The sequence below is a fragment of the Bombyx mori genome, chromosome 7, assembly GCF_030269925.1.
Source record: "Bombyx mori chromosome 7, ASM3026992v2".
Lineage (NCBI taxonomy): Eukaryota > Metazoa > Arthropoda > Insecta > Lepidoptera > Bombycidae > Bombyx > Bombyx mori.
Genome location: NC_085113.1, coordinates 9,822,940 through 9,837,908, shown reverse-complemented (window position 1 = coordinate 9,837,908; position 14,969 = coordinate 9,822,940). Strand labels below are relative to the sequence as shown.

The following is a 14,969-nucleotide window of genomic DNA, read 5'->3' as shown; positions in this document are numbered from 1 at the left end:
ATAACTATACTTGAGACCTTAGAACTTATATCTCAAGGTGGGTGACGCATTTGCGTTGTAGATGTCTATGGGCTTCAGTAACCACTTAACACCAGGTGGACTGTGAGCTCGTCCACTCATATAAGCAATAAATAATAATAATATTGGAAACGTCACAATTAACCCTGTAAGAAATGGCATTTAATTTACTTACGAGTAAATGAAACCAAACAATTCAAATAAACGTTATATTTCACTCCGTACATTGTACTCAGACTATACATGGATTGTCGATGTGTATCCTTCCATCCACGTCCGCGAACACTGGAGACTGGTGCCTCACGTACTTCATCAGCAGATCATAGTCGACGCCCACGACTGTTACGTTCTTACGGTTGTTTGAAATCATCTGGGAACACACAGGGAAATTGAATGGTTAGCTAAGCGTAAATATTTTATTAATTTTTTATTGCTTAGATAGGTGGACGAGCTCACAGCCCACCTGGTGTTAAGTGGTTACTGGAGCCCATAGGCATCTACAACGTAAATCCGCCACCCACCTTGAGATATAAGTTCTAAGGTCTCATTATAATTACAACGGCTGCCCCACCCTTCAAACCGAAACGCATTACTGCTTCACGGCAGAAATAGGCAGGGCGGTGGTACCCACCCGCGCAGACTCACAAGAGGTCCTACCACCAATAGTACCAGTAATACTGCTCGTTTGGTAAGCAATGATTATAAAAAGTTCAACGAACCCGCGCCTTCATGCGGCCGTTGACCTCGCGCTTCAGTTCGTTATTAATTTAATAACATTGCGGGTATTCGTTAAACATTTGTATGTCGGAGACTGTCAATAGTTTGGTAGCTAAATGAAGTCGGAAACGGTCATTAGTTTGGTAGCTAATGCTATAGATATTGGATGTGGAATGTTGTCTTTGACGATCAGTACTGTCCCTATTGCAGTGGATGCAGGTACTCTGTCCATGACAGATAGTACTGCCCTATGTGATCGTTATCATTCACAATTGTCATTTAATTAGTTCAGTATGCATTTTTATAGTTCATTTAAATTACTGGGTTATTTAAATTATTCAAACTCATTCATTTATTTAAATTAATCATTCATTTTATTTCATTTAAATTAATCAGTGATTATTGAATAGTAATAAATTCCTGATGTCTAAGTCTTAATCTGACATATATTTTAATGTCAAAATTCATGTTAAAGTTCACGGTAAGCAGCGGTTTAAATCTGCCCCTGGTATTGCTGAAGTTCATGGGCGACGGTAACCACTCACCATCAGGTGGGCCGTGTGCTCGTCTGCCTGCACGAATAAATAAAAAAATAAATAAAAATATTTTATCGCAATATGTTTTCTCAACAGCAACACTACAACTGGTGTTCGACATCGATTGAATGAAGGTACAAGAACAAATAGCATATTGTAAATTTCGTTTTAAACCTATTCAGTAAAAAAAGGATTTCGTTACGTGATTTTACTAATAAACAAAGAGAAGTTGAAGTTTGAAGTTGTCGTGGCCTAAGGGATAAGACGTCCGGTGCATTCGTGTTGAGCGATGCACCGGTGTTCGAATCTCAGGCGAGTACCAATTTTTCTAATGAAATACGTACTCAACAAATGTTCACGATTGACTTCCACGGTGAAGGAATAGCATCGTGTAATAATAATGAAACCCGCAAAATTATAATTTGCGTAATTACTGGTGGTAGGACCTCTTGTGAGTCCGCGGGGGAAGGTACCACCGCCCTGCCTATTTCTGCCGTGAAGCAGTAATACGTTTCGGTTTGAAGGGTGGGGCAGCCGTTGTAACTATACTTGAGACCTTAGAACTTATATCTCAATGTGGGTGGCGCATTTACATTGTAGATGTCTATGGGCTCCAGTAACCACTTAACACCAGGTGGGCTGTGAGCTCGTCCAACCATCTAAGCAATAAAAAATAAAAATAAAAAGAGAATTGCAGCTATCACGTTCAAACTGATTCCCAATACCAAATTTTATAAATGGAAACTTTTATGAGCTTCTAAAATTTAAGAGCCGCTTATATAAATAAGGAAGCGTTGGTATTATTTATGACTAAGTTAAGCATCTTTCTTGGCCGGGTATTGCGAAGTTTGTTGGTCAATTTGTTGAAACTTAAGGAAATGTTAAAGTTGTCATTTACGCTTTTTTAAATCGTTTATTTAGTAAACCATTCTAATAGCTGCGTGACTTTAAAAATATAATCATTATTTCAGTGCTTTTATATTATTTAATTTACAAAAATGTTATTGGCATAGCTTAGCTTAGATATCTGCATAATTTCGTTTAATGATAATTCTTATTTATCAATTCTATATTAATTTAATAAATGTGAATGTGTGTTTGTTTGTATTTGTTTGTCATTGTTGTCATGTCGAAACGAAGCGATGGATTGACAGTTTTTTTTATGAGGCCAGAACAGTAACATAGGCAACCTTTTATTCCGAAAAAGCATTTATTTTTTATTATTATTATTATTATTGCTTTTGTTTTATTCCGAGATTGTAGTTATTGTTTTAATTTAATTCTGGTATAATATATGAAATGTTAATGAGTGTAATATAGATGCAAAATCTGAAGTAAATGAAACAAAATTTAAAAAAAAACCCATCGGAATCTAAACTGACACTGTTCCTTGACCACGCAGACGAAGCCGCGGGTAACAACTAGTATATTATTATATTCTTGTTGATTTTTCAAAATGCGTTTCGATTCACTAAAATAATGTTTCAATGAAACTATGATCTGTGTTATGTGTGCATATTATCTAATGTTAAATTCCACTAGAGACGACACCAGGTACCGCAGCTGTTGTCCTCATAAAATAAATTCATTTTTTTTATTATTACTACGTATAGTTTACGTTATTTAAATATATTTTCCGTAAATTACTCACATAAAATCCGCCTCCACCGTTACCAATGAAATCTGGCGTGACAACCCTATAATAGCGGTCTGGTATCAGCGGTTCGTATACCGGAACGCTGCATTCAATGCATCGAATTGTCACACTGATCAACCGGCTGCCTACAGGTCGAGAGCCATCGAAAACCGGTCGAATCCCTAGAATAACCGGGAACTCAGTTATGAGGCGGATCAAATCAAGGCGATTGTTTTTATAAGACGTTATGTTGCTTATTGATTGATTGCTAACGAACTGGTGGTAGGACGTCTTATGAGTCCACACGGGTAGGTACCACGACCCTGTCTGTTTCTGCCGTGAAGCAGTAGTGTGTTTCGGTTTGAAAGGTGGTGCAGCCGTTGTATTGTATTGAGACCTTAAAACTCAGATCTCAAGGTAGGTGGCGGCATTTATGTTGTAGATGTCTATGGACTCCGGTAAACAATTAACATCTGGTGTGCCGTGAGCTCGTCCATCCACCTATGCAATAAATAAATAAAAGAACTCTGTGAGGATGTTAACACAGGAAGGCTTGGAATTGCGACATTCCTATAAAGAAAACTTGATATAATACGACTGATCCCGAGATCGAAATAGTTATAAATTCCAGCGTAAATTCAGTTTTAATTTCGTAAGTTTAACATAAATATTTGTCGCAATACCTAGCAGTAATAAGTGATTTCCTATTTGCACCCGCAATGGATAAAGAAGGTGAGCTATTCATTCAAATTGCATTACATTACGTGACATTAAAAAAATTAAATAAAAACCAACCGATCTTTGCTTTGAATATCGTATCAAACAAAAGTGACCACATTAATTTATGGTGATGTTTTTAAAAGTAATGAATGCGACAAAGATTTTTTTACTTGTCGTAATGCCGATCAGACACTATCACAAATAAAATATTATGAATAAATAAAAATATTTCTATATAAACAGGAATTACATGTGTATAATATATAGTTTTAATATACATATTATTAAAAGTGCTTATAAATAATAATATATATAAATTATAGGTAACGAAATTATGCAGATATTTCACTAAAAGAAGTAATATCTAACTTGATCTTTCAACAATTAACAAAAAATGTCACACCGCAAACAACCAATCTATTATAGTACCTAGGTAACCTCATGAATTCTAGATTTTTCCGAAAACAGAATCATGATACATCACATCATACACCCTACAAATTCGGGACCATTGACCTTACACTGGACTAAATCGGCATCAACAAAACCAACGGGATGTTCCTTAAATTAGTCCCTACAAGGGCAATAAAAATAAAATCATTATCATCATCATCAGCCTATAATAGTCCACTGCTGGACATAGGTCTCTCCAATTGCTCACCACTGAGCACGATCCTTGGCTTCTTTCATCCAGCTCCTGCCAGCCACCCGGCACAGATCACCACTCCACCGAGCCTGAAGGCGTCCTGCACTATTGAATAACTACTAGCTGATTTCGTTACTTTTGAATATTGTCGAAGGCGACGGGCATTGGTTAATTGACGTCTTCAGCTCTAACACTAGGAGTAGGCTTAGGAACCCCGGTAACTGTACTCGTCGAACTGGACATGCATCAGCCCCTTGAGTTTCTCGTCGGATCTTCTCAGTGGGTCGCGATTCCGATCCGGTAGTAGATTCATTCGCGAAGCAATTGCTCTTGAGCTGTTAGGTCTCCTTCGGAGATGCTCGGGCAGTTGTTAGCAAATCCCACCCCTCCTGGCTGAGCCTTTGCTCGCCCACCTGTCCTGGTGAAACTGGAAAGGCCTCCGGGCCACCAGTAATCTTTCAATCATAAAAAAAGGCTTTGGTTAACGCGATACGTCATCGACCAAACATCACTCACAGAGAATCCATCGCCACCGGTTCCAATGAAACTCTGGGAGACGACTCTGTAATACTTGTCAAGCTCCAGCGGTTCGTATCTGGGGACGTCGCAGGCGATGCACCTGACGGCCACGTTCAGAACGCGTTCATTTAGCGGCCTCGACCCGTCGAATGTCAGCAACAATCCTGTTTAAAAGTGGAATATCCGACTCGTAGTCCTTGATTGATTTTTTGTCAATGAAAATGTGTTTTCGTGGATATGCCGATTGAGACATATCTATGATATTGCATTTTTGGATTGGAATGGAATTGGATTGGAAATAAATAAAACTACAAAGCCGATATTAATAATGGACATCCATGATATGTGAGTACGAAGATTATCTATTATTATTAAGACTAATTAATTATAATGACTGATATTGACACTTCAAATCACAACTTAAAGAATTTACTAGAAAAAGTGATTTTAAACGTTCGGATTCAACTTTTAGGTGTGAAAATTGTAAAAAATATTACTTCTCTGAACATATTCCTATCAAAAACACAGTATCACCTATTGCAGTCTCTAATGCAAATCTTAATATCAAGAGATAGAGTTTCAAAGAAGAGAAGATAAGTAAATCATCTATGGATACTCTAGGTTAATGAGAAAGACAACAAAGTTAAGATTAAGGCCCTAACTATTTTAAAACAGACAAACACATATTGTTATAATGATAAATGATAAACATAAATTTGATAGATATAAATAAATGTATATTTTAAAAATATTTATAAATTTAAATGGATAAAAGCATGATCTGTAATTTTTTTTTTATATATAACCAAACGAAACAAAATACCTTTGAAAATGAACTACCATTTCATTTTATTTAAAACGCCTCTCATTAAAATGATTATGAAAAGAATAGAATTAATTAATTGTAGCTCCATCATTAAGCGTGCGATCAAAACGAACAGTAAACCGTTTTATCTTCATGGACTGTTAAAATCCAAAAGCAATTAACGAAATTAAAATACTTTTTTAACATATTATTATATAAAATGCAATTTAACAACAGTACGCTTAATACAACATTTCCCATACAAAAGTCCGTAATTATAAATGAAGTTTGGATCTAAAAATGCTATGGGAAATATCAAGCTTACTTGTACATTGGGGAGCTTGCGAATCGATTTGATTGACTTTAGGAGCAAAAAAATTTAAAGTTTCCTTTCTTAGATAAAAGAATTTCACTTAAATCTTCGACTATGGCCAATATGGGCCCGTATGGGTCTTTAGTAAAATAAGTTATGGAGAAATATTGTGAAAACACACTTAATACGAATTCTCTCAATCACTTACTCATAGAAGTTTGAAATCTTAATTACACAGCATACAATTTACTTACCAGATACTTGCAACATTCTCGCACCAGCATAGGGATCATTAGCGACAGAAAATTCGAGCATTTCCATAATGTGGTCTCCTCTTAAATCGAAAACCTCAACGCTGTTCTCGAACGGTGTCGATGAGATCACAGATTCGAACGTTATTTCTGAAATTAGAGATCTTTGTTCATTAAGCATTTCACATCGCGAACCGCTCCAAGGTAAGGCTTTTTTTGTATTATCGGTGCCGGAGATTTAAACAACAGAAACAAGGACACTCAAATGGTAATAGTACAATGCCAATTATCATGGAAAATGGCAAGTTAAAAATAAATACATATATTTCTCAGTTAGAATGGGTAGCTGCTGGGATCGGATCGATGCCTCCAATGAACACCACTCTAACTCAAAATTTTGAAATTTTCGTTTTTCACGCCAATCGCTTCACTATTTCAAAAGTATTACAAATTATTATTGATGGGGTTCGAAGCAAGAGTAAATCAGCTAGTTACACAAAAAAAACCATAAATATATCTGCAATAATAATGATTTTATCAACTTTTTTCGTTTAAACGCTCCTCCTGTAAACCTACGAATTTGGAATTAGCGTAGTGTTTATTGGAGGTATCGAGATGAACGCTATAAAAGATTGCTCGTTGATCAGTGTACGCTAATATCATAACTAACTTCCAGGTTCGATGTCCACTCTGATACCGCCTTGGTTGATAACGCAGAAATGAGCATGATGCCAATTGTTACCCTGGGCTCTGTCCATGACCTGAAACATGACTTATATTCATCACCGCAATCTTTATATTATATTAATCGCAAGATGAAAGGAACTTCATAAAATATTTACTGATATTTTTTAATAGGTGTCATTCTTCCATCATTGACTTCAATCGGGCATCCCATTGTAAAGCTCATGCCAAATCCTTATGCAGCACCCTAAGTAGATTTTACGTAGACCCCACATAATGTGAGATAAGCTTTGAGATACTTGATTATTAATTACTCGCAAATTTTGGTAGACCAGAGGTTGGCCACTGTATAATATTTTTTATTACTATCAGACTATACAAGGTATCGTACCAATTAATATAGTCTCAAATGCGCGGTCTTTTAAAAGATTCCATAGACACTGTACTCACTTCGTGCATGAAAGCATCGCAGATAAGACTGCCAAGGTTACATTCACCGCAAGCGCACCTTGAAGACAAGTGCACGAGCGATGAACCTACTTCCACTGACGCTTGTTCTTCGATCAATGGTTGGTATACTTTAATTTTTTCTAAAACATCGGGCGCTGTGGATAGTATACTGCTACGTTAAATCATCTATACGTACTTATAAATAAAATTGAAGTGTCTGTTTGTAATATTGAAATAACCGCTTTTACATGCATATGAATATATATACGGTACAAACACCAAAATAACATTTTTTTAAATTCTTGTCTGTCTGTTTGTTCCGGCTAATCTCTGGAACGGCTGGACCGATTTTGACGAAACTTTCACTAATAGGTAGCTGATGATATAAGGAGTAACTTAGGCTTATCGCTAGTATAACATAAATAGTATAAGCTGATTCCAGATGATAAATGCGTTAAAATGGAGGTTTGATTCATCATCAGCCGGCAAACATCCACTGCTGAGCTACCCTATCCCAAGGTCTGCCAGTGATCGGTCTGGCACTGCCCACGTCCACTCGTTTGACTTATATTTTAATATCGTATCTTATAAGTATGTATGCAATACGATGATATTTTAAGAGAACCATGGACTGAGGCTTAGACTTAGATTTCAAAAGCTTCTTTTTTTTAAATTTCGTCTCGACCACTCCATTTGTATTTTTTTTTAATGAATCACGCTATAAATTCCATATTAAAATTTCAGAACCGATATCGTTGAAACCGAAAAAAAAAACGAAAAGGCATCTTAACAAAAAAATTTGAAATTCCGTATCCTTTTTAAAAAAAACCTATCAAATGATTCCCCAAGTCATTTAATATACAGCTGCACTCCATTATACTCCCGAATTGACTATCTCATGACAAAATCGCATTCATTTCCCTTAGAACAACGTATAATTTAGCGAAAGGTCAAATACCTTGTTCGATTTCATTCCCAATGTAATGAGGATGACCCTCCCAATCAAGTAGATTGCCTGAGTCATCGAAAAACAGTTTGATCTCGCCAAGATACTGTGTGTGCGCGGCAGCCTGGACGATCAATACCTAAGGAAATGTGGAATGAAAAAGTATTAAAATTGACAAACATCTTCAGAATAACACCGGACTACTTATGTTTTTGGAGTAAAATACTTAGCAATAGTAGCGTTGGATTTTACAATATGCCAAGTTGATACTGCCCTGACTGTGGTGTAACGTTTTCATCTATTGAATCTACTGATATTTACTACTTCAAAATGCAAAATGTAGTTTGTTTGTAGCGTTTTCCCGTTTTAAATACTGTATCGATCACGTTGAAGTACAGAAAATGACATAGGGTACCTTTATCCGGAAAAATGGTATTTATCTCTATAACTATAATTTTACACATTAACAAGAAACATCTTAGTGATCGTTTTCTCTCTCACATTAAATGCTATATGATATATGCCACCCCACTAAATGTAATAGATTTTTTTTTATTGCTTAGATAGGTGGACCAGCTCACAGCCCACCTGGTGTTAAATGGTTACTGGAGCCCATAGACATTTACAACGTAAAAGCTGCCACCCACCTTGAGATATAAGTTCTAAGGTCTCAGTATAGTTACAACGGCTGCCACACCCTTCAAGCCGAAACGCATTACCGTTTCACGGCAGAAATAGGCAGGGTCCCGTGCGAACTCAGAAGAGGTCCTACCAACAGTAATATTTAAATTTTCTTTACCTTTTTTTTATTGGCTATGTTTTACACAAAATAAAACAATTTATCTCTTTGGTTTTCGATCGGATTTTACTTTGTATTTCAGTCCACCTATAGAAAAAAACCTCATCGAAAAGGAGGGTACTAAATACTTTAGATTACAATTACCGGTCCGCCGTCAGTATCCACAACGACCGGATAGGGACCACGAGGGACAAACCCGCTGTTCTCTGGAGGCTCACCATTAAAGAGCAGGGTGTGACTATGACCTCCTACAACGATGTCGATGTGAGGACCACCGTTAGCCGCTATTTCTCTGAAAAATTATTGTTACCTTTAATTGTAGGGTGCTCAAAACCTCAGTGAATTCGAATTGTATACCCACCATAGAATTTACATTAATTATCTCGGTTTATACACAATGTTACCTTATTATATGGCATCTAAAATAATAGTTGACGATGGCTACTGGTAAAAGGCTTTTAAAAGCTAAAACGATGAACAACATTTACGTGCACCATTAAGAATCATGATTATTTTCAGTTTGATCGTTGATTTAGAATTAATTACCTCTGATCGCTCAGTGAGGTGCTGCGTCGATATTAGCATGAGGTAGAGGGACCCAAAACTTCGAATATTTAATTACAAATAAAATTCTTTGTTCATTGAAAATTGACCAAGCAACCAATTTGCCAAACTTATTTTTCAGGTGAGACAAATGTGTGCTCTTGATTTCCATTAATTCCATTGATTAATATTTTCCCCCTCTGTACACACTCTGCGCGATCTCGTGGTGTTAAGTGCTTTTATATTACATGGCTGCCCTACCTTCCTTACAACGCCTGCCCCACCTTTCTTACAACAGCTGCCCCACCCTTCACATATCATGCATTTCTATTTTCTTACCTATCAATATCAAGACCGCAATGTGACAGTACTATAATGATGTCGATTCCTTGTTGGTGTAGTTTCTCCGCTTCTGCTTTGACTGTTTCAACTTCATCGGTGAATTGTAGTTTTCCAGTAGATGCTAGTTGCTGAAATTTATGATTATGTTATTAAGGTATATTCCTAATATGATCAGAATAATTAGTTAGTTTGTATAGCTTTTTTCGTTTCTTTTGGAATATATCGGCAGTCGAGATCTTGGCCTATTATTGAGTGTTTACTGGAGTTCAGGAGGCATTAACAGGTGGATGCTGCTTCCCATCTTAAAAAACGATGATGAAATATCAATTTTATTATATATTGACTATGATAATCTTCAAATGCGCGTAATTGCTTTACGATAAAAGTGGCCGAAATAAAACATATAAATTCAGTTGTTAAGATTATAATAAAAGTCCAAATTGCTCTCTGTGTAGTAATTTATCTAAAGATTTTTCTGAGGATACTGAATTGATTATCGTATCTACTATCATTGGCATGGCAACCAAAAAAAATATTTGCGAAGTAAAGTACTTATTTTTCTAGTAAGCTATGCTTCAACATTTAATTTCGAGGTTATCAATACTATAAATTTACCGCCTTGTTGTATCCGGAAATGTGCCCATATGAACTAAAAATAAACCTCAAATAACCAATAACTAGTGAAACATAACTCACATCGGTAATGGCAATAATAACACCGATTATACCAATCTTCCGTCCTCCTCGTTCTACTATAATACTTGGTTTGTACAGCCCTTGGATACTTGGCTCATCGTCATCAATAATATTGGCAGTGACTACAGGAGAATCCAAGTGCTCAAGATAAGGTACTACGCCTTCAATGCCGTTATCGAACTCATGGTTTCCTAAGACCTAGAACATAACAAGGTCCCAAATTCTTCGACTTTTTAATTTAGATTTGGATGACACAAATGAATGGTGAACAAAACAAAAGGTAAGCGAAGTTAAAAAGAAACACATGTAGTGGGTAAGGAAAACGTTAATGGAAGCGAAATATTACGGAAATTTAAAAGGAGTAAAGGAGATTAAAGCAAAAAAGCTCTGCTCACATATTTTAAATATATATAAACATATCCGCGTATTCTCATTGCTACTAACAAGGTGTTCGTCCTTCATTATTTATCGTAGTTTAGAACATTCTTATCTGAATTGAGATAATAATACTTATATAATATATGAATTACATTAATATAATTGTTTAGATAATCTTCTATAATTTCCTGTATTTATAAACGTGACGTCATAAGAGTAGTTCCATCTGTAATTATCTGTCGCTTTGTGGGTACCAAAGGGAATAAATCCGTTTTTATGCAGTTATTTTTTTGTTTTTATTGTGTGATAGATGATATAAGTATCTAGTAGATGTAAATGATATTTATATTTAACTGCACTAAATATCTTTATCTGTAGGGTAATTAGACTGACTTCCAGCTGCTACCAATGCTTCACATTACCATTCATCATTCGTCATCACGCTTCTTTGAAGTACGTTTAGCTTCTTTCAATACCCAAACGCACTGCTAATTCTAGTTCCATGAACACTTGTCTAGGTCATTAGTGTGTGTGGTAGATTATGTCTTTAAAGTCATTGTTTAGCACAAAAGGACGTTCTGATTTGAAGGACAATGTCTTTATAATCATTATCTGGACGTTATGATGTGAAGAATGGTGTCCAAAATTGGATATTGGCACTTGTGTTGTGTTGACTATTGACTCTACTGGCTGTTGAATGCGAGTTACCCTATTAAAGGGCTGATCAAATAATTGTTCGACATTTAGTCCCTTGAGATTTTTGAGATGCCAAAGTTAATTCTGACTACCTAGAATCACTGTGTTTATTCAGGCTTTTGAATGTACTCCCCTTTCGGTATTTATTGAGCGCAATGATGTACATGTTTCTTCGAGATGATAAAATAATCATTTGCGATAAGCAGTGACTTAGCTATTTTCTGGACATTGCCGGTCTCCATAATCTCTGGCAATCAACATAAGATGGATAACTTTATCAGCTTTCGCTGTTAAATTCTACACAGAGCTACCTCTTACGAAAAGATTGAATATCAAATAATAATTTGTCCTAAAATATTCGTATCCTACTAATACTATCATTAAAAAGAAGAAAAAAAACTTTGAGAAACTTACATGAGCATCATGTTTGAGCATGTTCATGAACTCTTGAGTTACATTCCATCTAAAGATATTGTACCATATGGTACCCTGGAAGCTATCTCCTGCATTTAGTAGCAAGGAGTCTGGTTCAGCTGCTTGTCTCTCCCTTACTTTAGTAGCAAGTCTGGCAAATCCTCCAATACATGGTGCATTGGTCGGATTACAAAGTGTGCCCGCTGGACTGGTTTCTACGAATCTTAAGGTAAAACAAATTTAAGGTAAAAATTTAAGAATAATCTCTATATATAAAAATGAATTGCTGTTCGTTAGTCTCGCTAAAACTCGAGAATGGCTAGATCGATTTGGCTAATTTTGGTCTTGAATTATTCGTGGAAGTCCAGGGAAGGTTTAAAAGGTGAGAAAATATAAAAAAGCTCGGAATTATATAAAAATAAACAATTTTGTTTTTCCTTTGATGTGTCCCCGATCGGACGGATTATCTGGAACCCGTGGTCATTAACAACGTAAATGCCGCCACCCACTTTGAAGCATTAGTTCTAAGCCTCAGTTTTAACAAACGCGATACTGATAAACTACAAGTGTAAGAAAAATAGAAAAAAAGGAATGAATGTCGAAAGAGTGTCGTCGGGTAATTTTGATCACACACTCGCACTACGTACATTGCACGCCAAATTCACGCGTGTAACAATCAAGATAAATCGTTATAAACATTCGTTGTCGTATCTTCATATCTGTATTGCGTCTGATACAAGATGGACTATCAAAGATAGCTCGAAGATCTGACCTTACAACTAAGCACCATTTAAATGTCTTCGCATTTAAATAACTGCAAACAATTGTGGCGTCGCATCGCCTAGAATTAATTATTTAATGCAAATATAATGCCTAAATGCAAAAATAATAAAAAATAAATGCCTAAATTATTTAAGTAGGTATTTTTTACTTTTTTTTTGGGTCAGAAGCAGAGTCTACATCACACCTGAGTGCCATGTTATCCGCATGGACATTAATAGTGTTAACGTCATAGATGCTATCTATCGCTTTTTTTAGGTTCTGATACTACTTACCAAATTCTGTTCAGTAATAATAAATCTCTCAGATTTTCCTAATAAACACTCCCTTACAACTACTTCAACATTATTTCTATCGTATTTATTTTTTGTTGTACGTTCCTGGAAGAGGATCTTTCCAATTCCTTTTTTTTTTATTGCTTAGGTCAGTAGACGAGCTCACAGCCCACCTGGTGTAAAGTGGTTACTGGAGCCCATGGACATCTACAACGTAAATGCGCCACCCACCTTGAAAATTCCTACTTATCTTAAGTTCTATTACGAGTGCGAGCTGGGAACTGAACACGTGTTTTGGTTTAAGGGCGCTATAATCGTTATTTGAACACAAATGAGTATTCGTCCCATCGTATCAAGCCATTAATTAGCTTTTTTCATGGGCAAACGAACTCACGGGCCTCCGGGTGCTAAATGGCTATCTGAATTTACAGGCGTCCCAATAAAAGTATCGTCACTGACCTTGAGACAAGGCTGAAGTATCAACTGTAGTTTTGATGAATAAAAATGTTACCCATCATTGTTATGCCTTAAAATCGGATAGTAAAAATTCGGGGTTTATTCAATAAACAGCAGTTTCTAATAGCGACCTTATGAAATTACTTTTTAGATTTAAATTTACACGCACATAAACTATCTCTGTATAATAAATAAAAAATATATTTTTGTATACATGGGTTCCTAGACCATATATCCAATTTTGACGAACCGCTATTATTAGTTCCTTAGACTATCAGATAGTCACAAAATATAATAGCAAAGCGTCTACTCCTGGTTTATTACTTTAGGTCAGTTACATACAAAATTCAAGAAGCCTTAAATCAGGCACTCACCTCGCATGAAAATCATTATAATGCAGGATATTCAAGGCATATCTATTATCATGAGCACTCACGACCACAAACAATGTCAAAACACAATACCAATTCATTTTCCGATTAAAATCTGATTAATTAAATTCAAATTGGGCACATGCTAACATTCGATAACACATGAACATGAAAGATAATATGGGATTATGTGAACATTATATTCGTTTGATAATGTAAAATTATAAATGATACAACGTGTCTTGTATGCTCAAACACCCGCAGTTTTCTGATAGGACACTTCGGAATGTTTATATCTCGACTTCAGTCCTGTAACTGACATGTTTTTAGCGATGACTTATTTTCTAGCTCTGAAGTTTTTTTTTTTTTATTGCTTAGATTTGTGGACGAGGTCACAGCCCACCTGGTGTTAAGTAGTTACTGGAGCCCATAGACATCTACAACGTAAATGCGCCACACACCTTGAGATATAGTTCTAAGGTCTCACTATAGTTACAACGGCTGCTCCACCCTTCAAACCGAATCACTCCTTCACCAGTAATGCCACCAGGAAGTACGCAAATTATAATTTTACGGGTTTGATTTTTATTACACGATGCTCTTATTCCTTCCCTGTGGAAGTCAATCGTGAACATTTATTGTTGAGTAACTGGCACCCACCTAGGCGCCTGCGGGATTCTAACATCGTTGCATCGCTAGATACAAATGCACGGATCGTCTTATCTTTTAGGCCACGACGACCGCGTCACCCCGATGGAAGTTAAAGACTTGATCAAAGACCTACGTCCTCGCAAGGCTCCCGGTTCCGACGGTATATCCAACCGCGTTATTAAACTTTTACCCGTCCAACTCATCGTGATGTTGGCATCTATTTTCAATGCCGCTATGGCGAACTGTATCTTTCCCGCGGTGTGGAAAGAAGCGGACGTTATCGGCATACATAAACCCAGTAAACCAAAAAATCATCCGACGAGCTAC

General features: G+C 36.3%; 1 protein-coding gene across 2 annotated transcripts; it reads right to left on the bottom strand.

The window, feature by feature from the left end:
* Window positions 1-213: 213 nt before the first annotated feature.
* On the bottom strand, window positions 214-14,304 carry LOC101746956 (apyrase). 2 transcript variants are annotated; one of them, XM_012694840.4, is made up of 11 exons: window positions 13,995-14,304; window positions 12,110-12,332; window positions 10,622-10,819; window positions 9,923-10,053; window positions 9,185-9,332; window positions 8,254-8,380; window positions 7,296-7,450; window positions 6,832-6,922; window positions 6,165-6,311; window positions 4,790-4,956; window positions 214-388 (listed from the first exon to the last, which is right to left on the bottom strand). In XM_012694840.4, exons 1-11 carry the CDS (start codon window positions 14,090-14,092, stop codon window positions 251-253), a joined length of 1,623 nt encoding a protein of 540 aa, XP_012550294.1. In that variant the 5' UTR covers window positions 14,093-14,304; the 3' UTR covers window positions 214-250. The 2 variants fall into 2 exon arrangements, with proteins under 2 accessions (XP_012550294.1, XP_012550295.1); XM_012694841.4 differs by lacking the exon at window positions 4,790-4,956 and adding an exon at window positions 2,923-3,089 and having other exon boundaries at window positions 13,995-14,303.
* Window positions 14,305-14,969: the final 665 nt, after the last annotated feature.

Coding starts and splice junctions, on each gene's coding strand:
- LOC101746956 (XM_012694840.4), bottom strand. CDS start 14,092: ATGAATTGGTATTGTGTTTTGACATTGTTTGTGGTCGTGAGTGCTCAT. Junction 12,333..13,994: donor TATAATGATTTTCATGCGAG/GTGAGTGCCTGA, acceptor TTTTACCTTAAG/ATTCGTAGAAACCAGTCCAG. Junction 4,957..6,164: donor GAGAATGTTGCAAGTATCTG/GTAAGTAAATTG, acceptor ACTTTTAAACAG/GATTGTTGCTGACATTCGAC.